Source organism: Dermacentor albipictus, chromosome 5 (genome assembly GCF_038994185.2).
Source record: "Dermacentor albipictus isolate Rhodes 1998 colony chromosome 5, USDA_Dalb.pri_finalv2, whole genome shotgun sequence".
In the NCBI taxonomy this organism is placed as follows: Eukaryota; Metazoa; Arthropoda; class Arachnida; order Ixodida; family Ixodidae; genus Dermacentor; species Dermacentor albipictus.
In genome coordinates, this window is record NC_091825.1 from 151,472,061 (window position 1) to 151,489,407 (window position 17,347).

A 17,347-nucleotide genomic window follows, 5' to 3' on the forward strand; every position below is an offset into this window, starting at 1 on the left:
CGAGAAGGGATCAATCAGTGAGGCCTCGCCGCCGTGTTGCGTTACCGTGGCGCCGCCGCCGCCGCCGCTTCCAGGAACGCTGCTAGTAGCCATCCATCCGGGCACCGGGACACGACGACGACTCGCGAGCGTGATGGGTTCACCTGGAGACCTTTCACCTTCGCGCAATGCATCCGTCGGCGTGTCTATACCACCTGTCTCCAACCCTGCACGACCCGCCATACATTTCTATTAGACTTCTAAAGGGCGGACTCTTCTGACGTCTTCTTCGGACGCCGTTTTAGAAGGGCTTACAGACTGCGGAAGGCGTCCGTCCAGTCGTCGACGAGTCACAGTTGTGCGCTTTCAACAGAACCCCGTTAAACTTTGCCCGTCCAACTTGTTTTCTTTAGAAATACTCATTCTCACATGTTATTTCTAAGGTATTCTTAAGCAAACGAAAGCGAAGTGCAACACAGCGTTGGCCTACTGAAACGTTCCGTACGCATTCTAGTAATTCCGTATCTTTTCCGTATGATTCTTATGGGAAAGTTAAGGAATTTATGCGGAATCTATAGATTCCGTAAGAACTATACGAAAACTTGCGGAATTATTGGAATCACATACGGAACATTTCAAAAGGTTGTGGACAGCTGTATCTCAACGAAACCATTCCGCCAATTCCATATGACTAATTTACTTTGATATATTATTATTATTTTGCACGAGGGAGGAGTGCGTCTGTACGTTATGCGTGCATTCACGTTATGACGATTAGAAGGTCGCTTTCAACTTATTACCCATCCAACATGTTGAAGGTTTTGACCTTTCACAAGAATCACCGCATGCTTCTGTGTCTGCAAGAATCGCTGCTGTTGCAGCAGAACAATGAGGACCTTGTAGCAACTCCACTTTGAAAGGGCATACGGTAGAGATCAAAATCGTTTTTTTTTTTTCGCAGCTGTTATTAACAATGACGGGCCTACGGGCTCCTATGCGTGACCAAGCACACGACAACGCAACCACGGCCAACGAAGGATGACACAGAATACTTACGTACAAATACTTCAAAACTATGTTAGAACTTGAGACTGACTCCAACCAAATAACTGAATTTTATTAGCCCGACGTTTCGGAGCCCATTCGGCTCCTTCTTCAGGGGGGTTGTTCTTCGGGGGGTGGCGGTGTGCCGCTTTTAAATCAATTCAATAATCAATTTCCCAACCAGACAGGCAATTCTGTCGAAATGTTTAGCTTCAAGTGTTCAAAACTATGTTTAGCGCAAGATTTTCGTAAATAAGAGTCCTTCGCAAGTCAACGCACGATCCTTTACTGCGTGGTTTTCTTCGTGTTTGCGCATCGCGTTCACTGCAGCCTTTGCTACAGCGTGAATCTGCTGGTTTTAGTCGATTGTATCATATTGTTTTCAAGTGGGCTTCACACGGTTTTCTGGCTCGGGATTCGCCAAGTAGATTCGATAATAATAATAATAATAATAATAATAATAATAATAATAATAATAATAATAATAATAATAATAATAATAATAATAATAATAATAATAATACCTCCATAGTATGATTCCATATAGTCGTCGTCGTCGTTTCGCCAGGTGGCTCTCCGCTTCCCATTGCATTTCCCAGAGTTACTGTGCATGCTCCCTACGGGAGGGGAGCACATACAGCAACTCTACAGTGATATAGAATGAACGACGGCACCCATCCTATATTAGGCTAACGTACGTTACCGGATTATACTGACACAAAACGGTGACTGCTGTTTACGAATTGGCTGCACAGATTTTCCTTCGGGCTTTGCGAATAACAGCTGCGACATGCAGAAGAGAAATATGTCCCTGTCACGCATGTTTGCGACGTTTTCCCGCGGTGACGCCGGTTCGCAGAGTCATTTTTCTTACTTTCCGTCGAACGACGAGGGGTGGATCTCTCGGAGCTCGTCCCCACCGGGGCCGTATTCTGCAAGGATTTCTTTTCGGAGCTGTCCTTTTGGGGTGACGTCATAAACTGCGAAGAAAGCGACGACAGCGTCAGCGTTGACATGACGTCCAGACGTGACGTTTCGCAAAAGAGTCCAGTCGCTAGCTCACCTCGCCTCCGCAAGTCAATGTTCCTTGACGCCATTTCCTCGGTCATTTTCCCTATGTAAAGCCTACACATGTCTGGGGCAAAGTCGGCACAACGCGCCCCCACCCAAGAGAAATGCCGAATTTTCCTGTATTATTAACTGTATCGTTTCACTGTTCATTATTAAGGAAAGTTGAAAATGTTGTAGAAGCACTAAATAACAATATTTCTGGCAGGAATGCAAATCTGACGATTCAATTTCTCGATTCGGTCATATGAAAAACCAAGCACGATCCTACCATGCCAAAGAGAGTGACAGCAATGAGTGACGACGTTGTGGAAGACTCTCGGTCAATACTTTCGCACTTATAGCGCTTGAAGTGTATACCTAAATCTCAGTACACGGTTAGTTATCAGTGCGCTATAAGCGTAATGTCACAACTTTGACTATGCAATCGAGAACCGCATTCGCAAGTTCATGCAAAAGACGTCATATAGTATATATCATAAGAAGTCAACAAACAATGACACCAAGGACAGCTGCGAAGACGTGTGTTCGTATCCCAGCTGCGGCCAGTTGTCTTTTGATCGACTTTAATTTTCGCATTTATTTATCATTTCTTTATTGCAATTAAGAACTGTAGATAATTTCCCATTTGCTGTCGTTGCTGTCATTGTTTCTTGGCTTCTTTATACACACACACACACACACACACACACACACACACACACATATATATATATATATATATATATATATATATCTGCAGTAGCATTTAGTACTCGGCCGACCATGTGGCCAGTGGTAAAATGAGTTGTTCGTGAGGTGCCGCAAAGTCTAGTGAGGATAGCGGACAACGCTAGTTGTCCAATTTAACGGTTATTTTCGGCGGTAGACTGGGGCGGAGAGTTTGCTCATTGTGTTCTGCACTAGGTTCATGCAGTTGTCTTTATGCGCGCCGAGAAAAGTGCCGGATGTGGAAAGGGCACAAAGACTCGAAACGAGAAAGCGGGACGAAAACAACCGCGAACACGTGCGCTGCAGCGAGAAAAACAAGAGCTCGCTACACAGCAAGTGAAGAAAATATTCCCAGTGACATTTTTCAGCAAACAACGACGAATGCGCTCTCGCACGAAGGCTGGCATAAGATGAGGTGCACAGAACGGTGTTCTTCTGGTGGACCGGTTAAGAAGAGAAGAAGAAAAAAAGGAACGAAAAGAGAAGAAATGGAGACAGCGCCAATTTCGAGAGCGAACAAGGCGAACCCCACAGCCGTACCGCTCCTCAGAGAAGACAGCTTTACAAAAATTTTCGATATGTACAGTTTCTTTTTTTATTATTTTTTTATTATATGGTATTTAGAAGATGTCGCCTTTAATTGACGCCGGCTACTCCTTTTCACATAAGCATTAAAAAAAAGAATAAATTAGTCACTATTATATTGTTGTTTTATGCTGTATATTTGCTCTAATGTACATATTTTCTGACATGAGTTCCCTTTTCAGCCACATGCTCTGGGACCTCTTTCTGTATACTTGTGTAAGCATGTATATATACCTATTAAAGAAATAAACTGAAACTAAATAATAAACATAGTGAAACTAAAACTACACAGCAACACAAAGTCCAGTCGCATATGTGCACTAAAGTAAACACAAAGGCCACTCACTTAGCTAGACTAAAATCAGGGCACATAAGAAATCATGGATTCAATTCACACGAAGGTACAAAAAATCGGGCATTGAATTGGCTAAAGTCCGGTAAAAGAAAAACATAGAATGCGCTTAATCACATTTAAAGACTCTACTCAATACTTTCCGAGAATATTGCTCGCTTCTAGAAATCTTTGAAGGACCAGTAACGCTCGTCTTTGCAATGAGTGTTGTTGGCCAATGACCTAAGATCTTCCTGAGGCTGAAGGGCCTGCAGCGATCGAATGCCACTAAATCACGTGCTAAGCGCTGTCTGTGTGTGTCGTGTCGCGGATATTCTACCAGAAGACGCTGCACATCCTCATCTGCGTGGTCACAAGTGCATTCCGCATTATCAGCTCTTAAAATTTTATGTAGAAATTGCTTTGTGTACACGTCACCGAGCCGCAGACAATGAATCAGCGTTTCAAAGGCTCTGGTTGTATTTAATGTGGACGGGATCTTAAATTGAAGTGATGGGTCAATGTGAAGTAAACTTGAAGGTTTCGAGTTCTGATCAAACCATGTCACTTTGCCACCACGGGCTGAGAGCTGTCTTAGTATGTGGCGCAATTTGCCTTGTGTAAAGAGGAGTGCCTTGTGTAAAAAGGAGACCATGTGTAGTGTTATTAACATGCTCTTGTCCAGCTGCCTTATCCGCTGCAAAATTCCCAGGGATATTGCAGTGGCCAGGTATCCATTGGAGCGTTACTGTGCAATTTTCTTCCCTTGTATTGTGAGTTCCATGAGTATCTCGTTAACTAACGCCATGTCTCGCGAATTTCTGATGTCACTATGAAGTGAAGACCAAGCTGCCTGCGAGTCACAAAGAATGACCCATTGTTACCCTTTTTGCATTGAAATTATGTAGCGTAACAAAGACAATATTGCAAAAAGCTCTGCTGTTGTTGATGACGTCGTGTGAGATAGTTTGAATATTTGTATTTGGTCCCATTCTGGAATGACAAAGGCAACTGAAGAAGAATTTGTTTAGCAAGAACCATGGGCGCTATAACGTATAGCTATTCCAAACTTTTCTATTCCAATTCTGCTATCAGCCGTCCACAATTGGTCAAAAACTTTTTTTCGACCACGCCCACTTCACCTGTCTGTCACGCGACGTCACGAAAACCGCGATACCTCCCCATCTGATACGATGTGTACGCACTGATTATGCATGATTTGACAGAAAAAAGAAAAACAGTTATTTCTGATTCGACCCTTTTTCGCCATTAGCCCTCAGCTATTGGTAAAAAGTTTTCGGGCTGCACCCACTTCACCTGCCTGTCACGCGACGTCACAAAACCGCACAAACTCACCACGTCAAAGTGACGTGTACGCGATAAAGATGCATTAATACGCCGAACAAAGCTGAATTTTCTTCGGAATAGCCGCAGGCTGCCCCATTCCGAAAGGAATAAAAGATGGTTGTCGCCGATCGCTGAGACGCTGGCTACTCGCACCTGCCGGAGAGGATGGGTGTATTTGCGTATAATAAACTTCTTGCGTGGCCATGTAACGTTTTCGAGTCCTTTGGGCACGTTTACCACCTCATTCTGCCAACTCTTCTTTGCTGAGGGTAGTTTTAGCGTCATTCTTAAGCTTCCGTTGCATGCCGCCTTGATTTTCGACTAGCCACCACAAGCTAAGTAAGGGAAAGCCGACCAATCGCAAGCGCCGGCACCACCCTCTTCATCCGGTTATCGATTTTCAGTGCACTGGCTCTGCCCCAGTGAATCCCTCTCCACTTGAGCGTTCTCCTCGCCTCTTGTCAGCCAATTAGATACGATAAGCCGCTCAGTGTAGGCAATTTTATTCGTTTTTCAAGCAAACAAAAGTGACCTCCTATGAACGAGGAGAGCGTTTGATTGGTTTGTTCAGACAACCCTTCGGGTGACCGCCTAGTGCTTGCGTCGGTGATTACGTAAATTTGACATCAGCAGATTGGAATAGAAACACATTGGAATAGTTTTACGTTATAAGGCCCCATATGTATACGCTTGAATATAGCCAGGTTATCGAAAGTATAGTTGGTATAACGCCAGTTGTTGTGCTTCTAGCATAAACATATCTCGTTTGCCAAGAATTCCCTCAACCGAAAGTTAAATTTTTGAAGCTACGAGTCGCCATGGAGGTTAAAAGCTATCTGAGAACCAAAATTCGTGATGTGGTAGCAGATCTTTGTGCAACTGAATCACCGAATTGATGTTCGCGCTGTCTCTCTCAATTGGTTCACATGCTAGTGGGTGCCTTTTGTGTTGCACTGAAACGCGAAAGTAGTCTCGACAGGTTTTAACCGTCCTCGTAATAGGAAATGGAGGATGACGTGCATCTGCAATTACTAAGGAACTTGAGGTTGCTCGAGGAACGCCTAAGCATACTCTAAGGCTCCTAGCTATTAATCGTTGGAGTCTATCTTCAGATGAACGGATGATTCCATGCAAAAAAAGGTGAAGAATATGCTATCTTTTGCTTTATAACTGCATTATGTATTTTTAGTAAGGATGAAATCGACCCTCCCCGTGTCGTGTCTGCTACGCGACGAACATTTATTATTGAGTTTAATTGTTTTTCGAGGGCTTTAACGTGAGAATTCCAAGAAAGTTGCCTGTCTAGTATAACCCCCAGAAATTTGTGTTGTTTCACGATGTCTAAAGGTTGTCCCTCAAGGCATAACTGAAAATCCTTTAGGTATCGTCTATAGTGAAAGGCAACACAGCCGTCTTACTGTAAGACAGTTCCATTGCTCTTTCCTTTAAGAATTTGTCCACAATGTTTAGGCATTCCTGCAAAGTTGATTGAACAAGGCTGTTATTCCCCGCGGTAAACCCGCCATCACAAAATTAAAGAAAAACGGACTTAAGACACTGCCTTGTGGACTCCTTGAATGAGAGGAACTTTTTCCTTCGCTTGTTTGAATAAATATTGATCTGCCATTCAAGAAGTTGGATATCTACTGTAGCGCCCTTCCAGAGACTCCTAATTTTAGCAGGCGACACAGTATGTGAGCATGGCTGACTGTGTCGAAGGCTCGTTTAATGTCTGAAAAAACCGCTGTTGTGACATTTCCCCTAGCTCGTTCGTCTTCAACATACGTAACGATATCCGAAATTGCATCCATGGTGGATCGCCGTCTTCGAAATCCTGTCGTGATCGGGAAGTGCTTCTGTTTGCTCACACCACCATTGCAGTCGAGTGTCAATCATTTCCTCCAGACCTTGCATAAACAGCTCGTCAGACTCAAGAGAAAGAGGTGTTTTGCCAGGCTTCAATATAGGTATCACACGTGCCGTTTTCCAAGAGTCAGGGACAGACTCCTTTTTCTACAAGTCATTGAGTAATTCCAAAAGTGACAATCGACCATTAGGTCCCATGGTTTGCAACATGTCGTATGCAATGAAATCTGGACCTGCCGCAGTCTTTGTCTTAAAAGACGCAAGCGCACATTTTAGCTCCATCATAGGGAATTCGTAGTCTAATTGTGCATGCTTCTACTGAAAACACGCAAGAACTTTTTGTTTTGCCATTTCAACCGAACATTAAAACTCAGTACTAATAATAGATACGCTTGTTCTAGTTATAACTTTGCAGAATTCCTCAGCAATCACTAATTCTGAAGTATCCTTGGCTACTGCGAGAGCACGATATTGTTGTGTTTGAGCAACAGGGCCGCTTATTGCACGAATAGTCAGTCATCCATACTCGTTGAACTGTTGTCTGGGGAGACAACGTATCGCAAAATTCACGCCATATTTTTTCCCCCAATTTTTTTTCATCGTCTTCGCATGACTGAGTGGATTTGCTGCGAATTTCCGTATGCTTCTATATTTCCACTCCGGTGATAAGCTCTTTCTGATCTTCCTCTTACAGCTCTCAAATGTTGATGTTCTCCATAAACTGATGTGTACTCGTCAGGAATAGGCAGTTGTTTCGTACACATTTTCATTGTTTCTTGTATCGCTGATGTGAGTTTTTCTACGTAAGCTTCACAGTCCACTCGACTGGACAAGTGTTCGTATCGCTGATGTGAGTTTTTCTACGTCAGCTTCACAATCCACTCGACTGGACAAGTGTTATATCTACGTATCTTCGTTTCCCAGTACTTCTTAAACGCGGATGTGATATAAGACTTGGGAAGTGATCGCTTCCACGTCTTTCTACGTCTTTTGTCCACCCAGCGTCGGTAACAAGATCATTAGAGCACAGTGTTACGTCTATGCCACTGGCGTAGCGATATCCCCGCATAAATGTGACAGATCCATTATTGAAAACTGACAGGCTGCATCTTTCCGCGGCGCATTGAACGATATTCTCACGGGCATCACAGTGGTTACTCCCCCAGGTTACTGTGTGTGTTAAAGTCCCCACATATGATAATGTTTGATCCTGTGATGCCAAAAATATTTACCAAATTATCAATCTTAATACATCTCGATGCTTGCAGGTATATGCTTACGACTGTTACATATAGTTTTGCGAGATATACCTTGCAGGCTACATATTCAGGAAAATCTGAACTACTTGATTGAATGAGGGGAGAGGGCAAATCTTTTCGAACGCAGAGCATTGTTCTACTGTTTCCAGCTGGACGAGAGGAGTTATATATTATGTAATTAGGAAGACGGAAGTCATCACGTACTCCAGCCTCTTGTATGCTCAGAACACGTATACTGTATTGTGCGACTAACTTGCGAAAATCAGCAGATTTGGATCGAAGGTTATTAGCGTTCCACTGAAATACTACGACATTTTCGTCATGGCTATTCAGGATTGCCATCCGGCAGCAGTGATGTGGACAGATGGCTCATTAATGGCTCCATAGACCACAGTGCCTTTACCTCTGGAAGCTTGTTCGCCTGAAGTAGAACTGTGACAATTGCTCCCACTGCAGCAAACAGTATGGACAGTACGGACTGATACTACTCCAAAATCTTTCAAAAACTCGAGCAGTTGCCCTTCAGTGTACTGAAGTGGCACGTGACGAATCTTTCCGACATATCGAGTGTACGAAGCCAGTATAGGGCTTAACTCTTATCCCTGCGACTTCGTGCAGTAAAAGCGGGTTTTTCGCACATGCCACATGAGGTAAAACTCACTTAAAAACTGCCATCTCTGCTTACTCGGAACGTTCGAACTATTTCCTTTGCCGCCGAGACAATTTCTGATGCAGCATGATTTGGATTCACTTTCCAAAAAATGTGTCCTTCTTCTGATGGTCGGAACAACGCTGGGATTCCTTCACTTCTTTTTGTAGGTCCCGAATTTGAAAGGTTCTTCATCACACTCAGTGGTTTCACAATAGCTTAGGTCATAGTTTGAAGTACTGTCGTTCTCCTGATTGGGTGTCTCATCAAGACGAGGTCTCTTGCTCTCACGTTCGCTGGGTTCCACCATGGTCAACGGAGGCGGGCCGTCAGCGCCTTGATGTTCAAGGACTAGCTGTGCCGCGGCTTGATGATGTCATGCACATGGTGTGTGCTGGCAGAATCTTTGACGTGTTCCTGTGTTGCACACATGTGCCTCAAAACACGCTAGTGGTCATAGGGCTCGTGCGGCCGTTCTCGGCTCAACTACCGCCGTAGTGGTTGGAGATATTCCGAGGGAAAAGGCAAAGAAGGCTTCGTACCTGGCTTCAGTGGGCTCGTAGGTCACTACACTTCTCCCTGAATACCAGTGCAATGAAGTCCAGGCGCAATGTAAATAAACTTGTTAAAATTGAAGTAAAAAGAGAGCAGAAAGGAACAGGGCCACCGCCTCGGAGATAATATTAAGGGTAACATGCAGCTGCTTCACTCGTAACGAGACAACGCCGCACACTTGCCGAGTGCACCGCGCTAGCGTGTTAATCAATGCGTTCTACACCTGTAAGCCGTATGCGACTCGTTGCTGTCGTTTTTAACTTTGTATTACGTTGTCAGTCGTTCTGGGTATAGTAGAAGTGCAGTGCTTTGCTTAGATCGCTAATACTAAGGGCTACGTATGACAGATCCTCACCTAGTATACATATGCAGAAGCCGATTTTCACGTTGCTTCATGTACCCTACGCGCACATTCCGTCGTTTAAGTTCTGGCCACATGTGCTGTACTTGCCACGAAATAGCGTTGGGAAAGGGGCGATATAGGAGCCAAAGCAACGTATACGACGTCCAACTACTGCGCACATTTCAGCAACCGTCCGCTGCCACATTACATTCAAGGCCTCCCACTGCGGAGCCTATTGAGGATCCGTATTCTCCTCGATGGAAAACCAAGCATTCCATCCTTTCCCCATCCCCTCCTCTTTCTTTCAATGTTTCTAATTCAGACACCTTTGCGCGCTAATGAATGTCGTCGTTGTTCGTTGCTTGCCTCTGTTTATCAACAAGAAACCCATTTCAGCGCTCTCGCTCCTCCGCTTTTACTTTGTTGGTGATCCGATTAACTTGGAGCGGGAATAGCAACGAACCGCGCGAAGGTGGTCGTTCCGCAACAGGAAGTCTCGCACGCGATGCCTTCTCGGTGAGCTCATCCTCACTGAATGCCGCACAGCCGAGCCTCTCGATGCTCCTACATGATCGGGGCAAGTGAAGGACGCCGCCTAAACAAAGAAACCTCCCGGGGCGGCCTCCCTGATCAAAGAGAAGCGGCCGCGCGCCCATTCTCGTCGAAGTCTCGTTTCGCGCCAAGCCCAGATAGCGGTGATGCGGCGTGATCGAAACCGCGACTTGCCGACAGCGAAGCCGCGCAGAGACCCTGCGGAGCTGCGCACCGCGGGCGATCACGCTGCTGCCGAGCTCCCCGCGCGCCCGCTGCCCGTTTCGCCCGCTCGCTCCGGTATCCCGCCGAGCGCACCTGGGATTGCGATGGCTCCTTAGAGCCATCGTTCTGCACTCCCCGCGTTGCTCCGGTTATTCTCTCAGCCGCTTGAATCTTTCCGCTCCCTTTTCTGGCTGGCTTTTGTGGATGCTCCGTTGCCCGCAGCGGGAAAGAACGTTAGTTGATCTATTTTTTCTATGGCTGCTTTGATTTCGCCACCATTGTTATCGCCGTACGCTTCAAACGGCGCGTCTTTATGGCCTTGTGGCCAGTTGCACTTCGGCCACGCCCGTTCGCTAGTTCTTTTTTATTGCACCTGGCAGAAATTGAACGACCTTAGCCGCTTTCGCAGCTATTGTTATCCAATTTACCCACTATTCTATCCGCTTGTTTTTCTTGTCTGATTTTAACGCGCCGAGCCGTTGCCTTCGTTGATATTGCTCCTTTCAATCCCTTGCTGCTTCTCTTGAAGAACGTTCACGCGAGACAGTATAACTTGAAGAGATTCACAACCGTTGTTCTCACGATGGATCCACCTCCGCTCCATTACCTTTGAACTGCATTGCTTGACGGCGCGGGCGCGTTGGAGGCTTAACGGTGCGGAACACCAGTGCCACGTGAATCCGAGGTTGTCTTCTCCCTACTACATCACCGGCTCTCGTTCCCTTCACCGGCGGCAGAGACTCGATCGCTGTGCTGCCTTCCCCGCAGAGTGACGCTTCCGCTTATCGCGCCCCCCTGCAGCAGCTTGTCAACGTGTCGGTGGGCTCGCGGTATAACGGGAGGCCTCGCCTCCTCCATCTTCTTTTACACGGGGGAGGGTTCGTAAATTACGTAACAGAAACACACACACACACACAAAGAAAGAAAGAAAAGCTCGGGGGGCAGCAGACAAGAGGGGGCTGCGCAACTTTTCGGTGCCGTGACCGAGCCGTAGTCTCCACGCCGATGTCGGGAGATTGTGATTGGCAGAGCAGATAAGAGTTTTTTCTGGGACGGAGTTTCGTAGCGCAAGACTGTTTGATCAAGACAAAGAACATGAGCGACGTAATAAGTCCGAGCTGTCACTCGCGGTGGAAGTGTGTTGTGTGGTTGCATCCTGCGGTCGTGAGGAGCTTACTGCCCCTTAGCAGAAGTAGACGAAACGCATCGGGGTTTTTTTTTCTCTCCTTTTTAATGGAAGTGGGGGAGGGGTGGGGGATATATTAGGCGTGTGGTACAGAAGCCGATAAGGGTGGTTGTAGCCTTCGAAAACCTGTGGTGTCGAAAACATCCGCGACGGACATGCAAGGTACAGCAACTGATAAGAGTAGCATGCCCTTGTGAAGCATTCCTGTACGTAATTGGTGAGCATGTGCAGCAAACAGCCACTGTAATGCCGATCAGTACAAGACACCATACACTGCATTAACGAATATTTACCGGAATGAAATTGTGCACGTAGTCTTCATGTCGTAATCTTGAAAATTGTCTGAATTGGCTGAAAATTGTCTCAATCATTGCCTGATTTGTTATTGATGTTTAACATGCCCAAGATGTGCGTGGTTTATTCGAAACGCCGTATATAATGAGATACACGTCGTACTTGAATACTTGAGCAAGACTACTCAAGCTAAGTGTTGGCAGTGCGAACGCGGGCGAACGTTCACGCCGACAAGGATGTGTGCCCTCCCCTACCCCCCCCCCCCCCTCGTGTACGTCTTGCGGTTGCTGCAAGACACTTCAACACCTAATATTGGAGTGTCCCGCTTTCATTGAGCAGCGCACGTCGCTAGTGAAGGACCTTGGCTTCCGGTGTGCGACACTCGACGAATGTTTGCACCCCAGTGGTTGTGCGTCTCGGCGTGATCAGGCTCATCGCCCTCTCCTGAGTGTTCTAGACGCTATTAGGTTCGCGTTCGTAGCACATTTCTGTCTTCAAATGAGAAGACTGCAGACACTATTTCTTCGATTTTAACATTCTTTAGTAGCGTGCCCACAGTGGCCAGCCCTTGTGCGTGACCTTTATTCTTTGAGATTTGTCATAGTGCTCTTTGTTTCCTCTTTCCTCCCATTTCCTGTCAAGTGTACATATGCTTTCAAATAATAATAATAATAATAATAATAATAATAATAATAATAATAATAATAATAATAATAATAATAATAATAATAATAATAATAATAATAATAATAATATAGTGAGATTTCCCTGAATAATATAATATTTGGATTTCTGCAAATTAGCTTTGCGGAGATCCTTTAGAAGTGTAGGAAGGATCACGAAAGAGAAATTTGTCATGAGTGTGGATGTGGACGTTTAATAATGTGTTTATACTTCCAGCAACAATGCTCTAACGATTGTCATACCAGCAGCGTTGTAGTGATGCAACAGCTTTTACTATCGTAACTTTTCTTACTTTTTTCTTTTTATTTTACCTGAGAGTGGGTTGCAAGCATTAGTAGTTAGGGTGATGTCCATTTGATTATTATCGGATTCAATTTGTGAGTGGATGAGCCTATGTGTACCAAGCTGAGCAGAGTTACGAATTCTGTTCATTGTGAGCGCATATCACTCGAGGTGTCGTTTTGCATGCAGTCAGGACTTTCTTAAATTTAATTTAATTTAATTTAATTTTTTTCAGTGTCGTAAGTGAATGAATAGAAGGTCGTGCTGACGCACATCTGTGCAGGTAGCGCCGGCGTTTTAAATTCTTGCTTGTTGCCGGGAATTTCGCTTGTGCCTCAAATTTTTTTTTACTGATTTGTTTAAGCGATATGGTATTGCCAAGTCCAGATGCCTGCTCAACACTTTTCCTCGCCACTTTACTGCGATAAATAAATAAATAAATAAATAAATAAATAAATAAATAAATAAATAAATAAATAAATAAATTTGAAAGATTTGCTATAGGTAGCAGACAGCCTTGGTGTCGAGTCCGCATATGGGTCATCATGCACAGGCGTTAGCCTAGCTCGTACGGTAGGTACAGACGGAGGCAAATGACCAGAGGTCACAAGTTCACGCAGAAAAAAATTCGCCGAATGTCCCGCTCGAGGACGAGGTCGTATGTTTAATCTGTGGAGCAGTTGGATAACAGCTGTAGAGCGGTGCCGACAGGATGGGGTGCACTCGGCTTCTTTATTGCACCGTTGCAATAAAGAAGCCGCTCCTCTGTCAGCGTCTGCCCATGTTCCCTGGGGCAAACGTGCCTATCGCTCGGCTTCGTGTAGTGGCTATATTTTTCAAGACTCCTTGCACATTATAATGCATATTCCTTTTATTAGTTTTTCGAAATTGACCTTGAAACGATTACTTCGAAAATTAGTACCGGATATAAAGCCGCATACATGCGAAACAGTATAAAAATAGTTTAATCATATTCTTGCCGGCAGCTTTGGTAAAAACTGACACTAATTTTATGTATATAGACAATGAAAAATACCCGTGAATTGAGCTTAGAATACTTCGAGTTGACATTAAAATCCTGCATATAACACCAAGATCACATGTCTATCTGCTACATATTGTTCTTTCTTTTAATTTATTTCATTACATAAAGCTCTACCCGGCATTACAGTCTGTGTGTATTTGTATTGATGTAGTACACCAATGCAATTCCCGAAACCCAATGCATGTAGAGGAAAGCTAGCCACGAAATTGTACAATGTAAAATCGAGACTACAACTAAACATGATGTGAAGAAAATATCATCACTCAAGACTGGATCAGCTCGTATGCATGAAATGCCATCTAAAGGATGCATTAAACACATCGTTTGGCGCAATAGTTGCAACATGATCAGAAGCTTGTTTGAGTCCGACATTCTACAAGAAAAGAAGAATATCCGTAACAACTCTGTTCGACATGCAATTTATTTAACTTCGTTGTATCTTCCTCACTGGGTTTAGATAAAGAAAAGAGGTTTTTTTGCACTAAGGAGCACGAGGCGACGGTTACTTTCTCCACGTATACATTGAGACGCTGCTCCTGGCATTTAATCGCAGTATTTGAACTAATAATTTGCTTTTCACGTCCGTAGCATACTAATCGGTGATAAGAGAAGGCTTGAAAAGCGATTATGTCCCTGAGCTCTCTTCGAGTCTAAGGAGGATATATGCAGTAGAACACCGCTAGGATATCTCTCCAGTCAGCCCAATACGATGGGCAAACATTGGTAGCGAGGTATATAGGCGTGGTAGGGCCTATGGAGGCTTAAAGTGTTAACCTCATTGTACCAATGTTGGCTAGGATACATGTATGGTCCTTGCGTCCAGCATTGGTCCCGTTTCTTATATCGGTGCCAACTATTGTCAGTGCCGGGCTGCAGAAAAGGCTATTTTGGACTGCCATTACTGCTAGCTTGCCAACGTTGACGGCACATCGCCTATGCGAGTGCAGGAGCACTCCATCTGAAATCTTTGTCAACTACTCCATCCTCTACCTACGTCACGTCTGCCGAATTCTTTTCTTGATTTCGTCGTATGAATATTGTGTTTGAACGCCATGTCGCACATTCCTAAAGATGGAAAATTCACAAAAGTGCCACGCGATATATTAATTCACGTTTAGTTCTGTTCTAAATTACTTACGAAGATAACAACAAGGTCAAGGTGCACGATTCATGATATTAAACGCTGCCGATTATGTCTGAATGTTATCCCAATGCTGCAAAGGTAAATTTTTGTTACTTCGAAGAGGTTGTATCACTTGTGTCTTGGTTTATTTTTTCCTTTCTAAACTCAGCTGACGCATATATATTCACGTATTCTGTGCAGAGGATAACGTGAGGTTGGGCTGCAGTTTCATGCTGCGGGATCCCTTTCTACAGGGTATCTCAACTACCATGCATCAAAATTTAAAAAGATATGCGAATGTAGCACATATTGAACAACTGAAAGCTGTACTAGGAGCTTTTCATGTTGCTCTACAATTTTCTCATTTACACTTATCTAATTGTAATATTAGATCAGTTGATTCATTAAGGCTAATTATGTAATTAGGCGGAATGCAAAAACGGCAAAGAACATTACCTTGGTTCTGTCCAGCTACACGGCACATGCATATTTTAAAATCTTTGTGCATGATAGTTTGCACACCCTGTATATAACACCACCGGGCACTTGTATCCCTTATGAAAGTGTAAACTGCAACATAAAAGGGGATTCATGAAAGGAAACGCTACAAAGAGTTTTGTGAGTAGCATTAGACCACCATTCCGGTCAATGACAACTCTTCCTTTCATCAGCACGTACTGGAAGCTTCACCTTGCCATTCGCGCGACGCCGAGGAGTGCGCGGCAAGTTTACATCATGCCAAAAAAGGTAATAGATTATGCATAACGACACGGACCAGTGCAATCGATGACGTTAATCCTTCCAAAGCAGGCAGGTTGTATCTGATATAATTATCGACACTGACAGTTTTGTTCGTGCATTTCGAATAGCTTATATCACCTACAACTTCACCGATTGGTCATTTCTCGAGAACTCACAGAAGTGTATCGCGAGTTTCGTAGAACTTGCTTGTTTGGCCGAGCTCGGAAGGAACGGGCGACGGAACTTTCGTGCCGTATGACGAGGAGCAGGGTCTATCTGTGGTGCTCCTTCGAGCTATCTCTCTCGCGACCTTCTCGCCGCACGACGAAAGCTTAGCCATCGCGCTAAACCACAGGGTCTGTTTCAAGCCGCCGATAAGGACTTTCGTCCACAGATTAACAATGCGCTTCAAATACTACGGCTCGTGCTATCTCGCACGCGTGGAGTGTTAAAAAAGAATATTCGCTGTCAGTTGCTCTTGTTAGATAACCGCAATGCCATCTGGAAGGAGAGATATCACGCGAGGTGGAGTGTCGGGTGTAACGCAGCCACTCACTGAATCGAACTACTTCTTGTTTGACAGAGCGTGCAACGTGTTGGGAGCTATATATGGCAGCTAAATGAGGCTGCGATTTTTTTCCCAACTGCCACCGTGGACAAAAAGGAATCTTTTTTTAAAGGACAAATATCTTTATCAGCTCTACGTGGCCAGAGGGTTTTCGTACAGAACGCCTTGCAAGGAGGACGAAGGGATTAAAATGAAGAATAAAGAATTTGCTTGAGGAAAGCATGATTGTGATGCTTACGCGTGAGACAGCGAAGCGAAAGTAATAAAAGTGGTTCACTCAGAATAGGAGAAAGGACCGCACCAAAGAGCTTTTTTCGGAACACCGAAGTGGTCGGTGTGCAATAGAAATTCTTGGTGGTCGAGTTGGTTTCTACTTCAAGACATTTCAAGAAGATTAAAAGGGCGACCACGAGCATTCACAAACACGACAAATACGAAAACTAAGCCCAATAATTGACGTCTCTTAAAAGAACGCTTCGTAGATATATCAGTGCGCAAGAAAACAAAGTACGCATCGCTTTACAACATTGAAACAAAGTTTACGTGCTACACGGCAAAGTGCCCTGGTGCACAAGAAGGTTTATATAATCAGCGATTCAGCTGCGAAATGTCACGCAAGGTAATTTTTTTTGCTCGATCTCGTAACATTGCAAGGTACGAAGTTTGAAATAATGGTAGTAATGGTTGTAACAATGATAATGATGATGATGATTTATTGGCATCCCAAACTGGACGGTGACAAATAGCCACCTAGCTTGCTTTATATAATCAGGCATACTGTACATGTTTTTCATTCCGGTATATTTGTATACATCTCCATAATCTTTTCCTTTTTTCTCTCAAAACTTCTTTACCTTGTATCGCTACCTATGCCTGCATGTAGCGGATCCGGTCGTATCAATTTCTTCCCTGCTTCTTTTTTCCCACCGAT

At 44.4% G+C, this 17,347-nt stretch overlaps 1 protein-coding gene across 10 annotated transcripts in view; it reads right to left on the reverse strand.

Annotated features, from left to right (window-relative positions):
* Nucleotides 1–17,347, reverse strand: part of LOC135915296 (uncharacterized) — a 186,158-nt gene that overhangs the window by 43,015 nt on the left and 125,796 nt on the right. For all 10 annotated transcript variants that reach the window (XR_011514668.1, XR_011514667.1, XR_011514663.1 and 7 more), the window contains 2 exons: nucleotides 1,898–2,003; nucleotides 46–206 (listed from right to left, as the gene is read on the reverse strand). Coding sequence is in view for 2 of the 10 variants with exons in the window: in XM_070539187.1 (XP_070395288.1) it covers nucleotides 155–206; nucleotides 1,898–2,003 (158 nt within the window). In the remaining 8 variants the exon portion in view is untranslated. The remainder of the gene's footprint in view (nucleotides 1–45; nucleotides 207–1,897; nucleotides 2,004–17,347) is intronic.